Consider the following 21,084-nt stretch of genomic DNA (forward strand, 5'->3'; position numbering starts at 1 on the left):
TTTAGAGCCTATGCGCCCAGCGAATATGCTTGCTATGCTAAAGCGGCGAGAGAGTAGAATGTGCTGTGGAAGTTTTTGCGAAGGTTTTAAAGTGGGAGCTGAACAGTTCGAAACAGAGGAGCACCATGCAATGAACGCAATGCCTTAGGGCTATATTGGGGCCCTGTTGAAATGGTTTCCTCATATGATTAATGATTTTTAAGGCTTATCTCACCGTACGTCAGGAGTTTTAAATAATGAGCCCTCGTTTTTGCCAAGCACTTCTCTCTTGTCTTCATACCAACGGAGAAAGGGTTTAAAGTAAATAGAATTGGACCTCCATTCATAGTGCGTACCTGGTTAACTTCTTTCCCTGGAAAAAAAAAAATACGCATTTATAGTTAGCACTGCGTATCTGTCAAGGACTGAAGCAATCTTTAAAAGCAAATATTGCCATACTGGCAGTCACCTATGGGGCAGAAACGTGGAGGCTAACAAAAAGGGTTGAGCTTAAGCTAAAGACAACGCAGCGAGCTATGGAAATAAAATGATAATTATAACGTTAAGAAACCGGGAGAGGACAGAGAGGGTGAGGTGACATCCTTGTCGAATTAAAGAGGAAGAAGTGGGCTTGGGCAGGGCATGTAATGCGAAGGCAAGATAACCGCTGGTCCTTAACGGTAACAGAGTAGATTCCAAGAGAAAGAAAGCATAGCAAGGGGCGACAGAAAGTTAGGTGGGCGGATGAGATTAAGAAGTTTGCGGGGATACGGTGGCTTCAACTGGCAAATGACAGTGTTAAGTGGAGAGACATGAGAGAGAGGCCTTTGCCCAGCAGTAGGTGTAGTCAGGCTGCTAATGATGATGATTCCCAAAAATCTTTGTACTGTTTGTTTCCGCTCAGAGTCGCAGGCTTTATCGTGTTCTTGTGGTGCAGTATTGAACCAAATTTATCTCGAATGATATGAGCAACGCGCAACTGCTTCCACTTTGTTCCAGACTGCTGTAGTTGTATTGTCGCCTCATCTTGATGGTTCCTTGGCAGCTTTAAACTGAGCGCAGCCATGATTGGTGGGCATTCTGCTCGATGACGGCCGAGCACACTTTCTGCTACGCCGCCGCCATGTCACTCAGTTCTTTGTAGGCGCAGGTCGCTTCTTTTAGAAGTCCTCTTCGCTGTCTTCCTGAACCCTGGGCTGGCGTATCACTACGCGACAATATATACCTTTTTTTTTTCGTTCAGAATTGTACACAATAAAAGCCGTCTAGAAATGATAAATTGTTTCCTAAAGACGTTTCTGGCCTATGAATGAGGTCATTTATGGCGTTTCTAGTAACTGAGGAAGGCTCTCCAAGAGGTGATTTTGCCGTTGTTCTCATACCTCTAGGCGTTCTCAGTTATGAAAAACGAAAATGTCGCGAACACGCAAGCCTGTCAGGAAGAATACCCGGCAACGCATAATTGGCTACCAGCGTCATGCACTGCCGCATAATTGGCTACCAGCGTCATGCACTGTCATGCACTGCAGCGTCAGACGCTGCCGCATTAGCAGTCTGCCTGAGTTCCTTTTGACGCCCTGTGAATAACAGCAAAAATTTCACTTTAGCGGTGTTGAATGCAGCAAGAGAAACTTTTCAAAAACTGTATTATGTTCAGAACTTTCGTTATAGTAGTGCAGATTTTCAAGTCTTGTTTTGAAAGAGTGGTCTAGTTGGGTGAAAACCTTAGATGGTACTCACCTGATGTAACATTAAGAACTGCACACTTCGGTAGTAGGTATTGCCACTTTCACGTTTATACTTAGATTTGAAGCAGCTGAACGGATAAAGTTTGGTGGTCATATAGCCCGACATAAATTTTTGGTAAATGTCATCGGTGCTTTTAAACCACTGCAAGGAAAGCGCAAGAATTTTTAATTTTGAGAAAGAAATACTGTTTTTGATTTAGGAGACGGATTCACAAATGCAGACCACGTTAGGAAGTAGGCTAATGAAATGCTTTCGCGATGACCTACCAATCTTTCTTGAATCAGCGCCTCTTTAACCCGGAAATCTCTGACGAGCGTATGGAATACAGGGTCTGTTCTGAAAGCAGTAGGACTGGTTTTTTCCTGGGCGAACGGGCCGACGAGAGGCGGTCTGCGCGTGCAGGATCTTCAAAGGAGATATTCGGAATTCTGGAGAAAATCGGCAGTCGGCTCTCCGCCGTCGAAGAGAGCACGTAGCTTGTACCGTGAACCCCTGTCGAAACGTCTCGTCAAGGAAAATCGTGGAGCGTTTTCTGGATCAGCAATACGCGATCAAATTTTGCATAAATCTTCGTAAAACGGGCCAGGAGACTCGCGACATGATCAAGGAGGCCTACGGTGACGCTGCCATGGGTTGATTAGGTGTGTTTTGAGTGGCACAAGCTGTTCCGAGAAGGTAAGGAAAGAGTGGAAGATGACGACCGCTCCGGACGCCCTTCGACCAGCAAGACCAACGAAAATGTGTAGCGAGTGAAACATTTACTGAAGAGTGATCGTAGGATAAGTATCAGAATGATTGCTGATGACTTCAGCATTCCTCAAACCCAAGTTTTTGAGATCGTTACCGAAAACGTAGCCATGAGGAAAGTGTGCCCGAAATTGGTGCCGGGAGTGTTGTCAGAGGAGCAAGCAAAAGGCCAACCGGAAAGCGATCTGCGGGGATCTTCTTCATCATGTAATGAGAACCCGATTTCTTGCCCAGCAAAAGGCGGCAACGCTGCCTCAGCCGCCCTACAGCCCCGACTTGGTCCCGCCAGACTTTTTTCTATTCCCGAGAATAAAACCGACGCTCAAGGGAAAACATCACGGATCGGCAGAGGCGGTTCAACTTGTCGTGACGAGGAAGCTAAACAACATTCCGGTCCAGGCGTTCCTGGAGGAGTACGAAAACTGGAAAACTCATTGGCAGCATCGTGTAGGTGCGGAAGGGTGTTACTTAAAAAAATTCTAATCCTTTGTGCAGGAATAAATATTATTTTAAAAAATGAGTCCTACTACTTTCAGAACAGACCCCGTATAGTATCTAAACAACAATCTTTCATTCATGTGCGCAAAGTAATACCCAGACGTCGCAGTAAACAGCAAGGGGCAGTTACCAAAAATATTGGGTCCGAGAACACAGTGGTTTGGTGTGGTTTATGCGGGTTTAACGTCCCAAAGTGACTCGGGCTATGAGAGACGCCGTAATGAAGGGCTCCGGAAATTTCGACCACCTAGGGTTCTTTAACGTGCACTGACATCGCACAGTACACGGGCTTCTGGAATTTCGCCTCCATCGAAGTTAGGCCGCCACGGCCGGGGTCGCACCCGCGGCAACTTTCGGGTCAGCAGCCGAGCGCCATAACCAGTGAGCTACCGCGGCGACCCAGAACACAGTCCATGGGAATTGTGCAAAATAATCACATATGTTTCAAAAAGTACAACTCACACTTTTTCCTGAAGGTTGACAAGGAGGATGATTGTTCTAGAAGATAAAGTATGTCAGGGTAGCAGTTCAGAAGGTTAATGATTTGCCAGTTAATGAACTGTATTTCATACCCGGCCATTATTCGAAGTTTCAGAAAATTCACGGTTCTGAAAACGTAGTGAGGATCTGGGTTAAGAAATGCAATATGGAATCGCTGTAGAATCAGTTCTGAGTTGTCCGAATATAAATTCGGATAGTCGTTGGCTGTAGAGGACTGTAATACTTAATATTTGACTTTTTTAAAGTATGCTGAAACTGAATCATATCTAGATAAATTGTAAATGAAACGAAGAACTTTTTTGTTGTAAAATGCAAAATTTTTCCATGCTTGTTTTTGTACCCGCTCCCCATATCAACAGGCAGTGCTGCACGCCAGACTGGACCGCGGAAAAATATAGTTGCTTTCTCAAGTACTTCATTAAGCGTAGAAAGTTGGGCTAGTTGGTTGGTAGTACTATTGTGATACATTCCAGCGGCTAAAAAGACAGGGACGAAGGTAGACGAGACAGGACGAACGCCGGACTTCAACTGAGGTTTATTTCACAAACAGCGACAATATACAAAAGGGGGCGCAAGGAAAAGTAATCCGTGACAAGATTAACCCATAATCAAAAAAAAAAAGCAGAAGGCTCCTTTGCCATGCCACTCATGTTTTCCACATCGGCGCACCTACTATTTATCGCCTACCTGGCTGAATCCACCCGTTTGCCTTCAGGTAATCTATTTCTTTTTTGTGTAGCGCCACAGAAGGGCTGCTGACGCAGTTTTCTTTATCATTGAAAATACTAAACGCTTCAAAAATTTCTCGGCTCTTTTGAGTGGCATGGCAAAGGAGCCTTCTGCTTTTTTTTTTGATTATGGGTTAATCTTGTCACGGATTACTTTTCCTTGCGCCCCCTTTTGTATATTATCGCTGTTTGTGAAATAAACCTCAGTTGAAGTCCGGCGTTCGTCCTGTCTCGTCTACCTTCGTCCCTGTCTTTTTAGCTGCTGGAATGTATCACAATAGTTCTCAAGTACATTGGGAGAGGGAAGGTTCGGGGCTCTCGCACATGAACAGTCTCAATAAAATCGAGACCAGCATTTTCAGCGCTATTCCCCAGAAAAGAAGGAACTAAAACGTCATATTTTTTTTTACGAAATAAAGTCTGCCTTCATGTTGCCTGCATAACTTTGCGGTTCTTGGATGCCCCAATAAGTAAACTTCCGTTCGTAACGACAGCGAGCGGTTATATTTTTTTCTATTTTGTGTACATGGAATTCTCCTTTAATCGAACTGTTTTCTTGTCTTCGATTTCGATATATCCGGGTTAGACTGTAACGGGCCACATTGAAACAACGCGAAATCAACAACATATTTTTGATAAAAAGTACAATTCTTCGTCAGCACTCGAAGAGAAAGCTCGCAGAACAGAAACAATTTTCCCCGGGTATTTTACCGCGAATTTGCGTATTTGCACATCGCACGTCTGCAGAGTTCGAATAGCAATCAGTCAAATATTGCTTTGACAAGGTAATTGGTAGGCGCATGAAAAAATAAAAAAATGACAAAGTAAGCCTTAAAACGCCGAAAAGTCAAACGCCGAACCCAGCCAAGTTTAGTCAATGTAGGCTTGAGTTTAGAAAAGTGACGAGGAGATTCTTAGGAGAACAACATCTGCAAAATGCGCAGAATGCAGTGCTCACCTGTTCTGGTCTCAGCTGCCTCGGATCTTCGTGTGTATTTGATACCAGCATCAGTGATTGAAAAAAGGCGAATAAAAGGAACAGATAAACACTTTGTGCACGGCTTTTTAATCAATTTACTCTCATATCTACCCTGTTTGTGCATAAGTTAACAGCGTTTCAGCATTCAATGCTATAACATGATACTGTCTTGCAACTACGGGTGTCTTCTTTTCACTTCTGGATGTTAAAGGCAAAGGTTACGTCTATATTTGATATATGGTAGAGAGAAGGAAGGGCTGCTGGCTAAAGTTTCTTTCTTTTTTTAGTTAAAGCAACTTTAACAAGGCGATCAATAGAGGGAGGTTTCAAAACTCAAGAATTCTCATCGGCTTGTTGTAAAATACGTTACGATTAACGAATCCCCAACTTGAAAGCGCACTCTGCTCGCCCATCCGTATAATCTCCTAGACAAAGTGCCATTTTTGCACTGGGTGTCGCAGCCCTCGTTTCCTAAACCTTCTACAGTTTCCCCGGGCGAAATCTATATTTAGAGCTCGCGATATCCCTGCTTCACGAAATCGAAGACTTCTACTCTGCCGCTTTTTGCTGCGTGATTTTAGTTATTCTGTAACGCAGACCCGAGCCACCGCACACTCCAGTGTGCTTGTAGTTATAAAAAATTACAGGATTACACTTGTCTGGTTAAGAGCGGGAATCCAAAAGCCCTTCCCTGTCCTCCCTTTCTGCCTCCAACTTTTTTGGATTTCGTTTTTGTTTTATTCTTATTTTAATTCTTTTTGCAACACACACACACACACACACACACACACACATATATATATATATATATATATATATATATATATATATATATATATATATATATATATATATGGGAAGGGGGATGAGGGGCTCGTTATAAATATGACAGAAGCCAACAGCCACAGAAACCAAGGGGCACAGGGGATTTTTTTAATTAATTTTTTTATTTTGTGGTGTTGATAAATTTATAATATTGCTGAATATGTTATCGCTTAAACCTAATTGATTAGAAAAGCAGAAGAAAACACAACCACATGCCGCCGGAGGGATCCGAACCCACGACCTCCGAATTACGCGTCCGGTGCTCTACCTCTGCGCTACGGCGGCGGCTGTCAAATCTTCCGCTTTCGGGGGTATTTATGTTTACAAGTAACCTGACCTTGAAAGTGTTCATCAGCGCCACCTACGTTCATAAGCGGCGGACGTAGAACGTCCTGAGTTACCGCAGGTGTGACGTCGAACGTCATCGAACGGAGAGGGTGGAAGCTGCGTGAGAATCCTCTTATGCTTCCTATGGCGTCAAGACTGCCAGAACCGAGGCCCTCGCTAAGCAATTAAGCAAACAAGGGAATTGGGATGAGGGGCTCGTTATAAATATGACACAAGCCAGCAGCCACACAAACCAAGGGGCACAGGGGATTTTTGTTTTTTAATTTATTTATTTATTTGGTGGTGTTGATAAATTTAGAATATTGCTGAATATGTTATCGCTTAAACCTAATTGATTAGAAAAGCAGAAGAAAAAACAACCACATGGGCCGGAGGGATCCGAACCCACGACCTCCGAATTACGCGTCCGGTGCTCTACCTCTGAGCTACGGCGGCGGCTGTCAAATCTTCTGCTTTCGGGGGTATTTATGTTTACAAGTAACCTAACCTTGAGAGCGTTCATCAGCGCCACCCACGTTCATAAGCGGCGGACGTAGAACGTTCTGAGTTACCGCAGGTGTGACGTAGAACGTCATCGAACGGAGAGGGTGGAAGCAGCGTGAGAACCCTCTTATGCTTCCTATGGCATCAAGGCTGCCAGAATCGAGGCCCTCGTGTGTGTGTGTGTGTGTGTGTGTGTGTGTGTGTGTGTGTGTGTGTGTGTGTGTGTGTGTGTGCGTGTGTGTGTGTGTGTGTGTGTGCGCGCGTGCGCGCGTGCGTGTGCGTGTGCGTGTGTGTGTGTGTGTGTGTGTGTGTGCGCGCGTGCGTGTGTGCGTGTGTGCGTGCGTGCGTGCGTGTGCGTGTGTCTGTGTGTTCCAAGAACATTTCCTTATCAACTGGATGTATGCTTGAAACTACTTTACAACATAATTTTCCTCCAATGGCTCCCAGTGTCGTTGATCCTGCGGGAATTGTAAAACTATTTGATTCATTAAAAATTTCCTCCTCCTGTGGCAGTGACGGCATCAGTTCAAAGTTCTTGAAACAAACCAAAATGTACTCGTCTGTATTTCTTGCTAAACAATTCAAGCAGTCGCGCGACCAAGGGATTTTGACGATTGACTGGAAAATCGGGAAGGTGGTTCCTCTTCATAAATCAGTTAGCAAATCATCCCCGTTAAATTATCTACCCATATCACTGACCAGTATTCCGTAAACATTTTTTGGAGCACACATTATATTCCCATATCTATCGTTTTTCGCACTCCAATTCCTTTTTTACATGTGTTCAACATGGCTTTCGCCCTTCCTTCTCATGCGAAACTCGGCTCCTTCATTTTACGCATTCATTACACAGCATACTTGATCGGAATTCCCAGGCAGACTGCATATTTCTGGACTTTTGCAAAGCCTTTGATAAAGTACATCATAAGCTCTTAATGACTAAACTGTCTGCACTGAATCTTGATCCTGCTGTACTAAACTGACTTGAACACCTTCTGATCAGTCGCTCCCAGTGCGTCTGTATTAACAATTGTAATTCTTCCTTAACCGATGTAACATCAGGCGTGCCCTAAGGCTCCGTTTTAGGGCCACTTTTATTTCTAATATACATTAACGACTGGCCAAGCTGCGTCTCTTGCATGCACTTATACGCTGACGACTTTGTCATTTATCGCGAAGTTCGTAATGATGATGACATACTAATTCTTCAGTCTTATTTAAGTAACATTGCTCATTGGTGCACAAAATGGCGCATGGAAATAAACATTAACAAATGTAAAATAATGCGTGTCTCTCGACAAGGTGAATATACCTCAGTGTACACACTTAACAACACTCAACTTGAGTCCATGCCTTCATATAAATACCTTGTCCTAACCATTTCTTCTACATTAAAGTGGAAAGCTCACACTAACCTTATTATTAGCAACGCCACCCGCACCTTAGGATACTTAAGACGTATTTTCAGTAAAGAACCTACTTCATTAAAGCTTCTTCATTATGAAACCCTTATTCGACTCAAACTCGAATATGCTGCCTCCATCTGGGATTCTAATCAAAACACTTTATCTCATGCTGTTGAAATGATGCAGAATAATGGTATTCGATTTGTATTTTCTAACTATAACCGAACAGCCAGCATAACGTTAATGGTGTCTAATGTCGGTTGGCCGTGTCTGTCTTCGCGCCGTAAAATTTTTCGCATTTGCTTATGTCATAAAATTTCCTGCCATGAGTCTCTCCATAGTGAATTCATCATGTCGCCTAGCTACCGCTCCTCACGTGTCGACCATCACAACAAGGTTACTCTTCCTAATTGCCGCACTAACACTTTTTATTATTCATTCTTGCCAAACACATCTAAGGACTGGAATCACCTTCCCGCAGAGATCGCATCCATATCAGGCAATCATTGTTCAATCATTTTTGTGATGTCACCTAAGAGTTTATTAATGCCATTTTTTCCTTTCTGCTGTTTTTCTTGTTATTGTTATTCATGTCTGGTGTTGCTTTACGATTTACTTTTCTAGTGCAGTTATATTCACTTTCTCGCTTTTTAGCCATTCACGCTATATGATTTATTTTGTATTTTATACTCTATACCTGCTGCTTTCATGTTCTGTTGTTGCATTTTGTAACCCACTCCCCTCTACAATGCTTCGGCGAATGAGGGTATACGAAATATATATATATATATATATATATATATATATATATATATATATATATATATATATATATATATATATATATATATATAGGTTGCGAAAGCATGAAGTACTTGACTGCTTACAAGAATATATAGCGAAGTATATGCTTCGTTAAAGGAAACATACTTATTCGACTCGACGCTTCGATCAGAAGACCGATCTTCTTCAGGAGTGCTTTTACTTTGTTAATGCATCCCCTTTTGTAGGGGTGGGTATAGAACAGGTAAGTGGGAAACACAAAGCACACAGCAGAAAAATACACATAAAAATTATTAGAGGCAGTGCGACTCACACGAAAAAAAAAGAGAGTGCGGGGAACAGGAAGAAAATACAACGCCCAGATGCGGCCTCTGCTTTGTTAAGCACCACAGGCTTGCTTATTGACACGCGTGTCCAGCTCGGAGGTGCTCGACAGGTGCGTGGACGCGTGCAGCAACTTTCGTAGAAAAATGTGGGAACTTTTTACTTCTCCTGGCCGCGAGGGCAGGAAAGAAAAATTCTGTCCCTTCAACAGAGAGAGCAGAGTAAAAACCTCGGAAAAAAAAGTGAAATAGCAAAAAGAAAACCTTTGAAGCAGTGCTTTTTCTTCGCACCCAGCGATAATGCACCCACGCCTGGTTGAGCGGAAGTATCGGAAGGAATGCAAAAAATGTAAGGTTACATAGTAAAATTAAAAAGAAAAAAAAAGAATGCGGCCAGGAGAAGTAAAAAGTTCCCACATTTTTCTACGAAAGTTGGTGCACGGCCACGCACCTGTCGAACACTTCCGAGCTATACACGCCTATCAATAAGCAAGCCTGTGGTGCTTAACAAAGCAGAGGCCGCATCTGGACTTTGTATTGTCTTCTGGTTCGTCACACTTTTTTTTTCGTGTGAGTCGCACTGCCTCTGATAATTTTTTATGTGTATTTTTCTGCTATGTGCTTTGTGTTTCCCACTTACCTGTTCGGTACCCAACCCTATAAAAGGGGATGCATTAACAAAGTAAAATCACTCCTGAAGAAGATCGGTCTTCCGATCGAAACGTCGAATCGAATAAATATGTTTCCTTTAACGAAGCGTATACTTCGCTATATATATATATTGTAGTGAATTACAATGAACGCGCCTGAACTATTATGAACACGCCTCAGGTTGCCTCGATGGCAGACGAAGAAGTTGACGACGAAGTGTGCCGGCGCGCGGCTCCAGCTCTCTGGCTGTCTAGACCGACTGTGAGTTTGCTGCCGTCCGCTCAGCTTTTTGGTGAACTGTATCGCCGAGTTCACTAGTACGCGAACCCCCTTTCAATATATGTATATATATATATATATATATATATATATATATATATATATATATATATATACGTTTTAATGGAAAGGATTCAAAGAAAAAACTACCGACGATTACGTTACTTCCTAATGCGAAATTTGAGCGCAGCAAATAAGCTGTTTCACCTTTTCGATAGTGAGTCAACCCCAGCTGCGGAGTTGGTTTCAGGGACAACGCCGCCGATGCCGACACAAACAATATGATACCCTCGCTTCCGCAGCGCTAAGAACCAGGTCTAGCCGTGGGAAGGTGGTCACGTATTCGTCGACGTGCCGGGGCCTACGTGAAATAACCGGCGCGTCGGCAACTGAAGAGCACCCTATCCGGCACACAAGAACAGGGGGGGGGGACCCTTTCCTCCTCTTTCTGCTTGGCGGCGACGGTGTTCTATGCAGTCACGTTATCTTGACTCTCTAGCGGCGTCAGCGGCATCCAGCGGTATCAGTCGGTCGCTGCTAGCGCTGGGGGCGGAGCTGGTTACGAGGCCGACGACAACGCCGACGACGACGCGAAACCCAGGAACGGACGCCAAAGAGCTGCGCTCTAAAACTGGAGTATCGTGAACAAATACCTTGGCAGAGAAAGAAAGCAACAATTGCCTGATAAAGTAGCATATAATGGCACAACACATACGTCACCAGAGGATATCTGTGCAGCTTTTAGCGATTACTTTTCGTCGATAGAAAATATAAATCCAACCGAACCCTGTGCCACATGCCTCGTCCGACCAACTGGCTCATTTTATCTTTTTCCTACAGATGGTGATGAGGTAAAATCAGCAATAACCGGCATGCGTAATGCTTCTTGTGGCATTGATAACATTTCAGCCCAAAGTGCTAAACTGGTGATAGAAATAATATCTCCAGTGCTAGCCCATATTGTCAATTTAATTTTCTCGACAGGCGTTTTTCCGGCAAAAATGAAAGTAGCAAAAGTTCTTCCATTATACAAGTCAAAAGAAAAAGATAACATCCAGAATTACAGGCCGATATCAATATTACCGTTTTTCAGCAAGGTCGCTGAAAAACTGTTAGCAGCAAGAATTAACAGCTACCTAGAAAAACACAGTATTCTGTCACCCTACCAATTTGGGTTCAGGAAAGGATATTCCACAACAACTGCCGTTTCGACCATTGTTGACATAGTTAGGAAGTTTATTGATTCGGGTTCCCTAGCAGCAGGCATATTTATCGACTTCGCCAAAGCCTTTGATTCTCTAAACCACAGCATTCTTAAAGAAAAGTTAATTGGTTACGGCGTCAACGACACACTCCTAACACTCATTGAAAGTTACCTAAAGGACCGCCATCAAGTTGTTTTCTTCGGAAATTCACAGTCGACTGCAAAGGTGATTAATATCGGGGTTCCCCAAGGCTCCGTGTTGGGACCTTTGTTTTTTTTGCTTTATATCAATGACTTGCCTTCCCAATTAACTTATGCCCAAACTGTATTATATGCCGATGATACGACTCTAGTATTATCAGATCGCGATAAAAGTGCCCTGATTATAAAAGTAAATAAAGAATTACAAAATGTACATAAATGGTGCATGGCGAATGCAGTCAACCTTAATCCTAATAAAACCGTTTTTATCCTTTTTCACTCTGGCAGAAGAATTGTGTCTCAGCATACAGATGTAATTTACAATAACGGGCCTATTCAGCATGCTACCAACACAAAATTTTTGGGTATTGTGATAGATAGTTATCTCAAGTTTGATTTACACATCCGTTCAGTAATTAAAAAAGCCTCATACGGCCTGCATGCACTTTCCAAATGCCGAAATTTTTTCCCCGTTGATGTGCTTGTTAACCTTTATTACGCCTTTGTCTATTCACATATTAATTACTGTGTGTCTGTTTGGGATGCACGTATTCATCTCACATCGCCCCCTTATATGCTTTTCAAAAAAGAGCTCTTCGAATTGTCGCGCAAAACATTCAGCATACTCATCCGGATGAATTATTTGCCGTTCTTGGTATCCTAAATGTATATGACCTAGTAACTTATAATACCGCTTCCTTAATTTATCAGATAATTCACAACACACTCAATTTAACTACAGTATGTCTTCGTCACTCACTACGCACGAACACGTCTACTACAAGACATCGGCTCTTACTTCCTACAATACATACAAATTATGGTCGACAAACGTTGCAATTTACGGGTTCTTATCTGTGGAATAGTCTTGAATATAACGTTCAAATTTCACCTACACTTCATGCCTTTCAGAAACAATTAAAACATTTTCTACTAAATTCAACCTAGTCTACATTCTTTAGTGCTGTATTTTGTGTTTTTCTTTTCTAATTATCACATGTTTATTTGATATTGTCACTAGTATCCAGTGCCTACTGCTGTAACATGCTTATTGTCATATAGTTGCGTTATTTGTTGCTGTCGTCTACGTCATATGTAATAGCTTATAGTGGTCGGGACGCTTAAACAAATTTTGTTGGGTCCCTGAAATTGTCTGTTTGTATTTCATGTTTTATGCTAAATAAATTCTTTCTTTTCTTTCTTTCTTTCTTTATATATATATATATATATATATATATATATATATTGTAGTGTGCCAACTGTGACAGGTTCCGCTACCGCCATGCGCCGACACTGCGCTGCGCCTGACGACGACGCAGTTGTGCGCCGACGCTACGCTGCGCCTGACGACGACGAAGTTGCCCCGCTCTCTTGGTGCTGGCTACGCCCGTCTACGCTGCCAGATCCTGCACGGCGGTTCGGTCTCTTGAGGACGCCTAATAAACGCACCCCTACAATATATATATATATATTATTTTTGTTGCTTAATACCTTTTTATAACTTTTTCTTCTCTTCTAAAAAGGGCCTTTAAGTTTTTTTTGCAAGGAAAGGACTGTGTAGCCAGTTTAGCCAACGTATGGATTGTTACGTGGCTAGCGTTGGATTAGCTATGGCTCTGTCTCAGTTGGACGAACGCCATGGATGAGCCAAGAAATGCTTTCTAATTGCAAACGGCGCCGAGGCTTACAGCAAGCAAACGGGGCGATATGCTCTTCATAAAGCAGCCCGTATCTCTCCCGATAACTCGCAACCACGATACGAACGGCGCCACTGTGCAGCCACTTTCTAACGTGCCGCATCCTAATAGCCACTATTCTTATCTAGCGCAGTTTCAAACGCTCGAATGCACCTCGTAGTCTACACCACTTCAACATTAAATTACCAAAAAAATTCAGGGAGTACTTCCGCTCTGTAAAGAGCTGGAAGTTGAAAGCCTTTCCTTGCGCACTGGTTTGCATTTTTTGTGTTTTTAATTTCTCTTTCCTTTTTTTTAACTTTGTCTTTTTTATTTTTCTTATTTTTTCATTCTGTTTCTTTTTTAATTTTGTTTAGTGCTTTTTTCTATGTTTCCGTCAGGGAAGGGAGGAAGATGGGAGTGAACGAAGACACCGTATTCACTAGACGCGCGTTTGTTCATTCCAAACCATCGAGCTGGCATGAGGGAGTGGTTAGCGTGTTTGTCTCGCACTCTGGAGACCCTGCTTCGATATCGCAACTCGACCGATTTCCTACTCGGTTTTATTTATTTATCGCGTCTATCTAGAAAGGTTAATTAGCCTGATTGATTAATTAAGCAATTAAATGAACTCAGTCCCACTTACCTGGAGCATCACTATACGATCGCTTTAATTGGTTGCATGGTTACTAGTCAAAGTACAATTGACCCCGTTTGAAATTCGCGCATGTGGCGTCACGACCATTTCGACCAATTGAAAAGCGTGACATTTCTGCCGAGAACTCTTGCTTACAACGATGAGGCATTAAAGGCTTCCGCCTTAGAACACTTTGGAAATTCTAAAGCGTGCGTGGCGAAAGCCTTGAGGTCAACCCACTACATCATTGGGCCGCTTCGAGCCATGCGTCCCACTCCCTCGACTGCAACGAGACGTCTGGCGAAGGAGCGGCGTTGTAGCTGCCACCGCCCACGCGTGCACGCTCGTTCTACCGCTACTGTGTGACGTCACGGTTGCTATGCACAGGTGCGCCCCCCACCGGCGCGCCGGTTGCTAAGGAGGGGAGGAGGTTGCGCCGCTGCGCGGAGGAAAGGCCACAGTTGGCACGATTTCAGCGCACAGACGGACGCAACCGCGAGCATGAGCCATTAAAGGCTTTCGCCTTAAAACAACGTTTCATGTATAGCCTTAATGGCACTCATGTTTTCTTATACTCACAGCATTCTCTCTCCTTCACGCACTGGAAGTCCCATCGCCGATAGAAGCCGACTTTGCAGTGGCACATACAATATCCAGGCTTGCACTGTATAAACGGCACTCCAGGACACGTATCCTCGCCGAGCTGCCACGTGCCACACTTCGCCTTTTCTTGATTGGGGTACCAACACTCTAGTTCGTGAGTACAAACAAGAACGGGAAGGTCAAGCCTACGTACTCAATAAACGGTTTGGGAGGATACTGAGAAAAACAGCCTGAGGGGCGCAGTGTCGAACAGATACGGTTAGAACACATTTTCTTTGAAGATCTAAGGACAAACTGTAGCTGGAATCATAGAAGGTTGATTTATGGGGTTTAACGTCCCAAAGCGACTCAGGCTATGAGCGATGCCGTGCTGAAGGGCTCCGGAAATTTCGACCACCTGGGGTTCTTTAACGTTCTCTGACATCGCACAGTTCACGGGCCTCTAGAATTTCGCATCCATCTAAATTAGACCGCCGCGGCCGGGATCGAACCCGCATCTTTCGGGTCAGCAGCCGAGAGCCGTAAACCTTGAGCCACTGCAGCGATTGGAATCATAGAAGGATTTAATTGAGAAATGCATTAAAAGCATTTCTCGCCAGACTTTCTTCCACTTCTTGTCATGAAATCTGTAGTCATACACTACAGGTTTGGACAAAATTATATTTGAGCCGGAGACCTTTTATGGCCGTACTTTTTTCTTGTAATGTAAGATTTCACTGTAACAGTTGATTTAGCCACTCATCATTCTACGGCAGTCTTACGTTTTTTTTTCCTTTCACGTTGTTGCTATCGTCAAAGGAGTTCCTCGTTGGTTTTCTATGGTAGATTAATTGTTCCATGCGAACGATGGAAACATTTTAAAAGAAAGATTTTGCTACATATCAGAAGAATGCACCATTAACTTGCGAATTTTCTTAAAAGATCTCGGGACAAACTATAGCTGAATCATAGAAGGATTTAATTGAGATATGCATTAAAGGACTTTCTTCTCACATTTTAATCCAGTTTTGTTATGCAGTCTGCATTGTTACTCAGCTCCTCTGGATAAGAATATATGTATAAATCAAGACTTAACCCTCGATTATCGTGCAGGGTGTCTTTGTGGCTACTCTGTTTGGTGTGCATTGTCGACACTAGAAAGAGAGCGCAAACAAATGGCTAGTGGTCATTCTCGTGGAGTTGAGGTGATAAAACGCGCAGTCCGTGTGATCGGCGGCCGTCCGGATGTCACCGGACTAATGCAGTTGTGGAGGGAGGGGGGGGGGGGGGGGTGCAGTCGAAGAAAACGACAGAGCAGGTCCCGAAATACGACATTAATTTCTGTCGCCCACTCGTTACGACAGATTTTTCTGTAGTAGCGCGACGCTGCCTGTTGTTGCGACAAAACTTGCCCTGTCGTCGCGACAGGTGAATGCTGATTACTACAGAGAATCCTGTTGAACTACAAGAATTTCTGTTGTCAGGTACCAAAAAATGCAGGTAAATCTGTTGTGACGGCAGAAAACTTTCAGTTGTGTTTTTCGCTTTTCATGTGGCTAGTCACGTGACCACAGCTGGCCGATGGTCGGCGCAGGGGCGGAGAACCACGTGGTTAGTCACGTGACAGACAAGCCCCACCACTCCTCCGCTCAACGTCTAATGTGGCCTCCCTGTGACCTTGTCTCCTTGTAGGCCAGTGAAGCTTTCGCTTTGGAGAAGGAATTTGTGCGCCTGTCGTGGTGCTCGGTAGCCCACAGTTTCCTTTAGGATGAGGGCACGGGTATCATGCGTGAAGGCGCGCTGGCTTGGTTGCTGTGCTTCTCCGGAGCAATGACTGGCGCCCGGTGCCGGTGGCAACGGTGGACACCGAAACTTGCGCCGGAGATAGAAGCACTGGCCCATTCTTTGCTCAAGTGCTTCGGGGTCTGAGGAGCACTACGGTTCGTTTGAAAGAGTGGTGGAGGCAAAAACTCACTGTTTTGCCAGCCGGTTAAAGTTTGAAGATCGGTGTCGAGGTTATAACTTCGCCCGTAGAACATAGAGAAACATACTTAAGTATGTTTCTCTATGTGTAGAACACGCAGATGTGGGTACTCTCTATTAATTGGGTCAGCGACTCCTCAATTTTTTAAGTGCCAGCCACATTTCACATTTCACTTCAAATATGGGATCATTTCAGATGTGTGAATTCATTGTTGCTGCAACGCGGCGCTAGCCAAGTGGAGATAATAGGGTGCCGTTACGTAGCCTTGATGTAGGGTTTTGACATCTCCGCCGTTTTAGGTCACGGGGGCAGTTAGCCACATCGAAATATATCTGCAGAAATCAACCGCTTCGCGTCACGGACACAAGCAAGCACCCAATATATAGCTCCAGACGTCCATATCTCATTTCAGGTTGAATTTTAAAATTTCCTTCTGCTACACAGGTGATAGATTTTAAATTTTGCATATCAGGAAAGCAGGCAGCACTGCACTTCATCCGCCATGGAGAGACTCATGAATACTTGGAAGATGAGGTTTCGTATTCTGCTTTGAAGGCAGTGATCAACAGCTCATTGTGAATAACATTCCCGTGTGCTGTGCGATGTCAGTGCACGTTAAAGAACCCCAGGTGGTCGAAATTTCCGGAGCCCTCCACTACGGCGTCTCTCATAGCCTTAGTCGCTTTGGGACGTTAAACCCCATAAACCAACCAAAAAACAAGCACTACAAACACAGGCACAGGTGTGGAACACACACACACACACACACACACACACACACACACACACACACACACACACACACACACACACACACGCACACGCACGCACGCACACACACACGCACGCACACACGCACGCACGCACGCACACGCACACGCACACACGCACGCACACGCACGCACACGCACACGCACGCACACGCACGCACACGCACAGAGAACTCACGTGTCAACCAATGCGCGGGAATCTGCTGCCTTGCATTCGTTATCCGTGTACGAGGACTGTTAGAAAAGTATCCGACTTTATTTTTTTTGCGAGCACCTGATGGATATGAAACAAGCGCGCTTACAGCAGCCGACCTTGAACCCTCGTGCGCATGCACGAATTTTTTCCCGCCTGCCGATAGCGTCATTCGCTGGGAAGCAGCGTTTGAGTGAGGCAGTGCGCAGTGCTCTCGTCGGTTTTTTGTTGCAATGAAAATGGCGGCGCGAGAGGAGCAGCGCTGGTACCTCAAATTTGGCCAGAGACTTGGCGATAGCCAAGTGGAAACCATTCGAAATGTTCAGGCGGCTTTCGCTGATGATGCTATGAGCAGCACACAGATTAAGCAGTGGTGCAACTGGTTTAAAGACGGCCGCACATCCGTGGAGAGAGAGCCACGCTCCGGTCGGCCATCAACATGCCGAAATTACCAGGTAATTGCCGAAGTGAACGCTGTGGTGATGCGGGACTGTTGTGTGACTATCGGAGAAATTGCGGAAGAGGTGGACATCAGCAATTTTTCTGCACATTCCATTATCACCGAAGATTTGACCATGGAGAGAGATGCGGCGAAATTCGTGCCGAAGCTGCTCACGGTGGAGCAAAAGCAGCTTCGTGTTGAAGTCTCACAGGAGATGCTGGATTCCACAAAAAATACCTTGACTTTACGGACGCCGTAATTACTAGTGACGAGTCTTGGGTGTACGGGTACGACCCGGAAACCAAATCCCAGTCGTCACAGAGGACGCATTCCACGTCACCAAGACCAAAGAAGGCCAGCCAAGTGCGCAGCAATGTCAAAGTGATGCTGACTGCTTTTTTGACTCCCTCTGTGTGGCACACCACGAGTACGCACCCCACAGGGTCAAAGAATGACTAAAGAGTACTACAGGAATCTCCTCCATCGCCTACGTCGTGCTGTGCGGCGCAAGAGACCGTAATTGAGGTCAACAAAAAATTGGCGCATCCCTCGCGGCATTGCTCCTGCACATTCCTCGCATTTGATTCAGATTTTATGGCGAAAAACCAGACTCCTGTAGTTCAACAGGCTCCTTACTCTCCTGATATGTCCCCCTACGACTTCTGGCTGTTTCCTAAAATCAAGATGCCATTGAAAGGAGCGCGAGTTCAGAAAATAATGAACATTATGGCTGCAACGACAGCAGAGCTAAATTCTATTCCGAAAAGGGCCTTTTCGGAATACTTCCAACAATGGCAGCACCGCTGGGAGATGTATATTTAGCCCCAAGGAGACTACTTTGAAGGTTATTAGGTTTTTAACGCTCCAGTTATGCCAGTTTTTTTTCTTCGGGCAAAGGTCGGATACTTTTGTAACAGACCTCGTATATAAAAACCTGTCTCTGTTCCGGAAAGGCTGACCGATGGATCGCTAACAGTTGCGAGTAAGCGCTGTGGTGTCCCCTTATGTCTGTGTTTGTAGAGCTTCTTTAATTCACAATGAATGTTTACAATCTGGCTCAGTTATCTGCCTTCATCAAGAGCTAACAGACGAAATCAAAGAGAGAAAGACTGGGGCGCGGCATGTGCCGAGGGAACGTGGACGAGTGATCTATTCTCGCACTCGACCTGAAGGGCGCATTCGATGACATTTTGCACTCATCCATCATGGAAGGCATAAAAAAGTTGAATTGCAGTAGCCGCATCTTCAACTACGTTAAGGCTTTTTTTACAGACCGCACAGCCACGATCGGCTTCTGCGACAAAGAACGAGCCACGATACAAATGTCAAACAAAAGGGCTCCAAAAGAATCGATAGCGTTGCCGCTTTTATTCAACATAGCCTTGATAGCTTTAGCGAAGAGACTAGACCAAATCCCTGTTGTCCGGCACTTGTCATTCGTGGATGATATTACGATCTGGGTCAGCCAGGGATCGCTAGGGGAAAAGAGAGAAGCATTTCAGCATGCGGCTTCATGTGTGGAGGAGTACGCGACGAACGGGGCGTCGAAGTACGCTCGCGAAAAGTCTGGACTCCTTAGGATTCAGGGACTGTGATGCAAGGATGACACGCGCATAAAGTTGCTGTTTGATGAGCACGAAGTACAAGAAGTGGATAAGATGAGGGTGTTAGGCATGTGACTGCAAAGCAATAAAAAAACAATCCATAGCACCAAAATTCTACGAAACCAGGGAGTACGAACATCCAGAATGGTTAGAAGGATCAAGAATGATAATAGAGGGATAAGAGAAGAGGACACTATGAGACTCGTATAACATCTCATATCTAGTGTAACCTACAGCCTCCCGCGAGCTAAGGAAAGCGGAGGTGTACCGCGTGGACGCCCTCATACAGGAATGGTTTAAAGGGACACTGAACCAAACTTTTGGAGCTGCTCTTTTGCATGTAAACAAGAGCTTGACTGCTAAAATTGACAAATATGACAAGCATTTTAGCGAAAAAGGCGGATAACACGCTTTATTCGCGATTTATTGCCGTATCGTTGCACCTGGTGGCCGCCTGTGGAAGCTGCGACTAGACGTCATAACACCCGCGCGCCCACCGTTCCCGCAGAAGCACGATTGCCATCGCTACTCGCGGCTTTTCCATGTCTGTCGTCTGCTCATAGCGTACACAGATATGTCAAAATGTTAATCGATGCTGTCTACATACCATAACCGTATGCACGCTCACGTCCGCTAAATGCAACTACTTTTCCCGGACCTTGTGCCATTTCTACCATTCTCGCTTTTAGAACAGAAGCGCGACGATGTTCAGATTAGTGGCGCCATCTGATGGTTAGGAGGGTAAGCATTGTTGTCAACAGACCGACACCCCTTTTAGCCTAAAGGGGGCAGAGTCGTCACTGTAAATAAAAAAAAAATGAAGCAAATTTATTACTCGTAAGTTTTCTTATGTGCAACAGGAGATGAAGCGAAAGACTGGTGGCCCATTTATGGCCAGTGAACGCGCTGAAGAAGCCAGTAACAACGACGCAACCAGTCCGAAGCGAGGTTTCATGCATCGAAGGGCGCCGCCATATTTGTCGCCGCGGGAGGGTGCCATGACGTCACGCTTTCCACCTCGCGCCGACCTGGAGGGCTTGGCGCGCGCTCAGGAAACATCGAAAATAAAACCATCCTCTGAAAAATATGCTCAGTGACGACTAGATTTCGGTGTAATCACATTCCGAGAATCTATGTTCAGCCTTTTTGTTCAATTTTGAGATTTTGCTTCAGTATCCCTTTAAGGTAGCGTTAGGCGTAGCATACTATACATACAGAGCGAAATAACTAAAGGCCGGGCTATATAATACCTATTCCGAACATAGATAGACCCTCGTGTGCAAGCAAAACACCAGACTCGGAACAAGCACCACTGGCAGGGAGGTCCTGTACAGGATCGGCATGCCAGCTGACCTAGACGGTATACAGTTCAAGGGCAGCATCCCATACCAAGTGCGCAAGAAGATCCATGCCAGACCCTCGCCCAAGAGAATGCGCCCCTAAGAGGACAAGGGCGCAGAAAAAAGACCGGGCTGAATGCTTTATTCAACAGAATACTGACAGAAAGGACTT

The 21,084-nt window shown here is 44.7% G+C and overlaps 1 protein-coding gene across 1 annotated transcript in view; it reads right to left on the reverse strand.

Moving 5' to 3' along the window:
• The window catches only part of LOC149367986 (uncharacterized), a 38,162-nt gene that overhangs the window by 15,669 nt on the left and 1,409 nt on the right, over positions 1–21,084 (reverse strand). Inside the window, exons 2-6 of the mRNA XM_089575480.1 lie at positions 15,013–15,017; positions 14,577–14,747; positions 5,161–5,186; positions 1,720–1,869; positions 336–352 (exon numbers count right to left, since the gene is read on the reverse strand). Coding sequence (XP_089431606.1) covers positions 336–352; positions 1,720–1,869; positions 5,161–5,186; positions 14,577–14,747; positions 15,013–15,017 — 369 coding nt within the window. The remainder of the gene's footprint in view (positions 1–335; positions 353–1,719; positions 1,870–5,160; positions 5,187–14,576; positions 14,748–15,012; positions 15,018–21,084) is intronic.

The sequence above is a fragment of the Amblyomma mixtum genome, chromosome 1 (genome assembly GCF_055824585.1).
Source record: "Amblyomma mixtum isolate Tamu chromosome 1, ASM5582458v1, whole genome shotgun sequence".
Lineage (NCBI taxonomy): Eukaryota > Metazoa > Arthropoda > Arachnida > Ixodida > Ixodidae > Amblyomma > Amblyomma mixtum.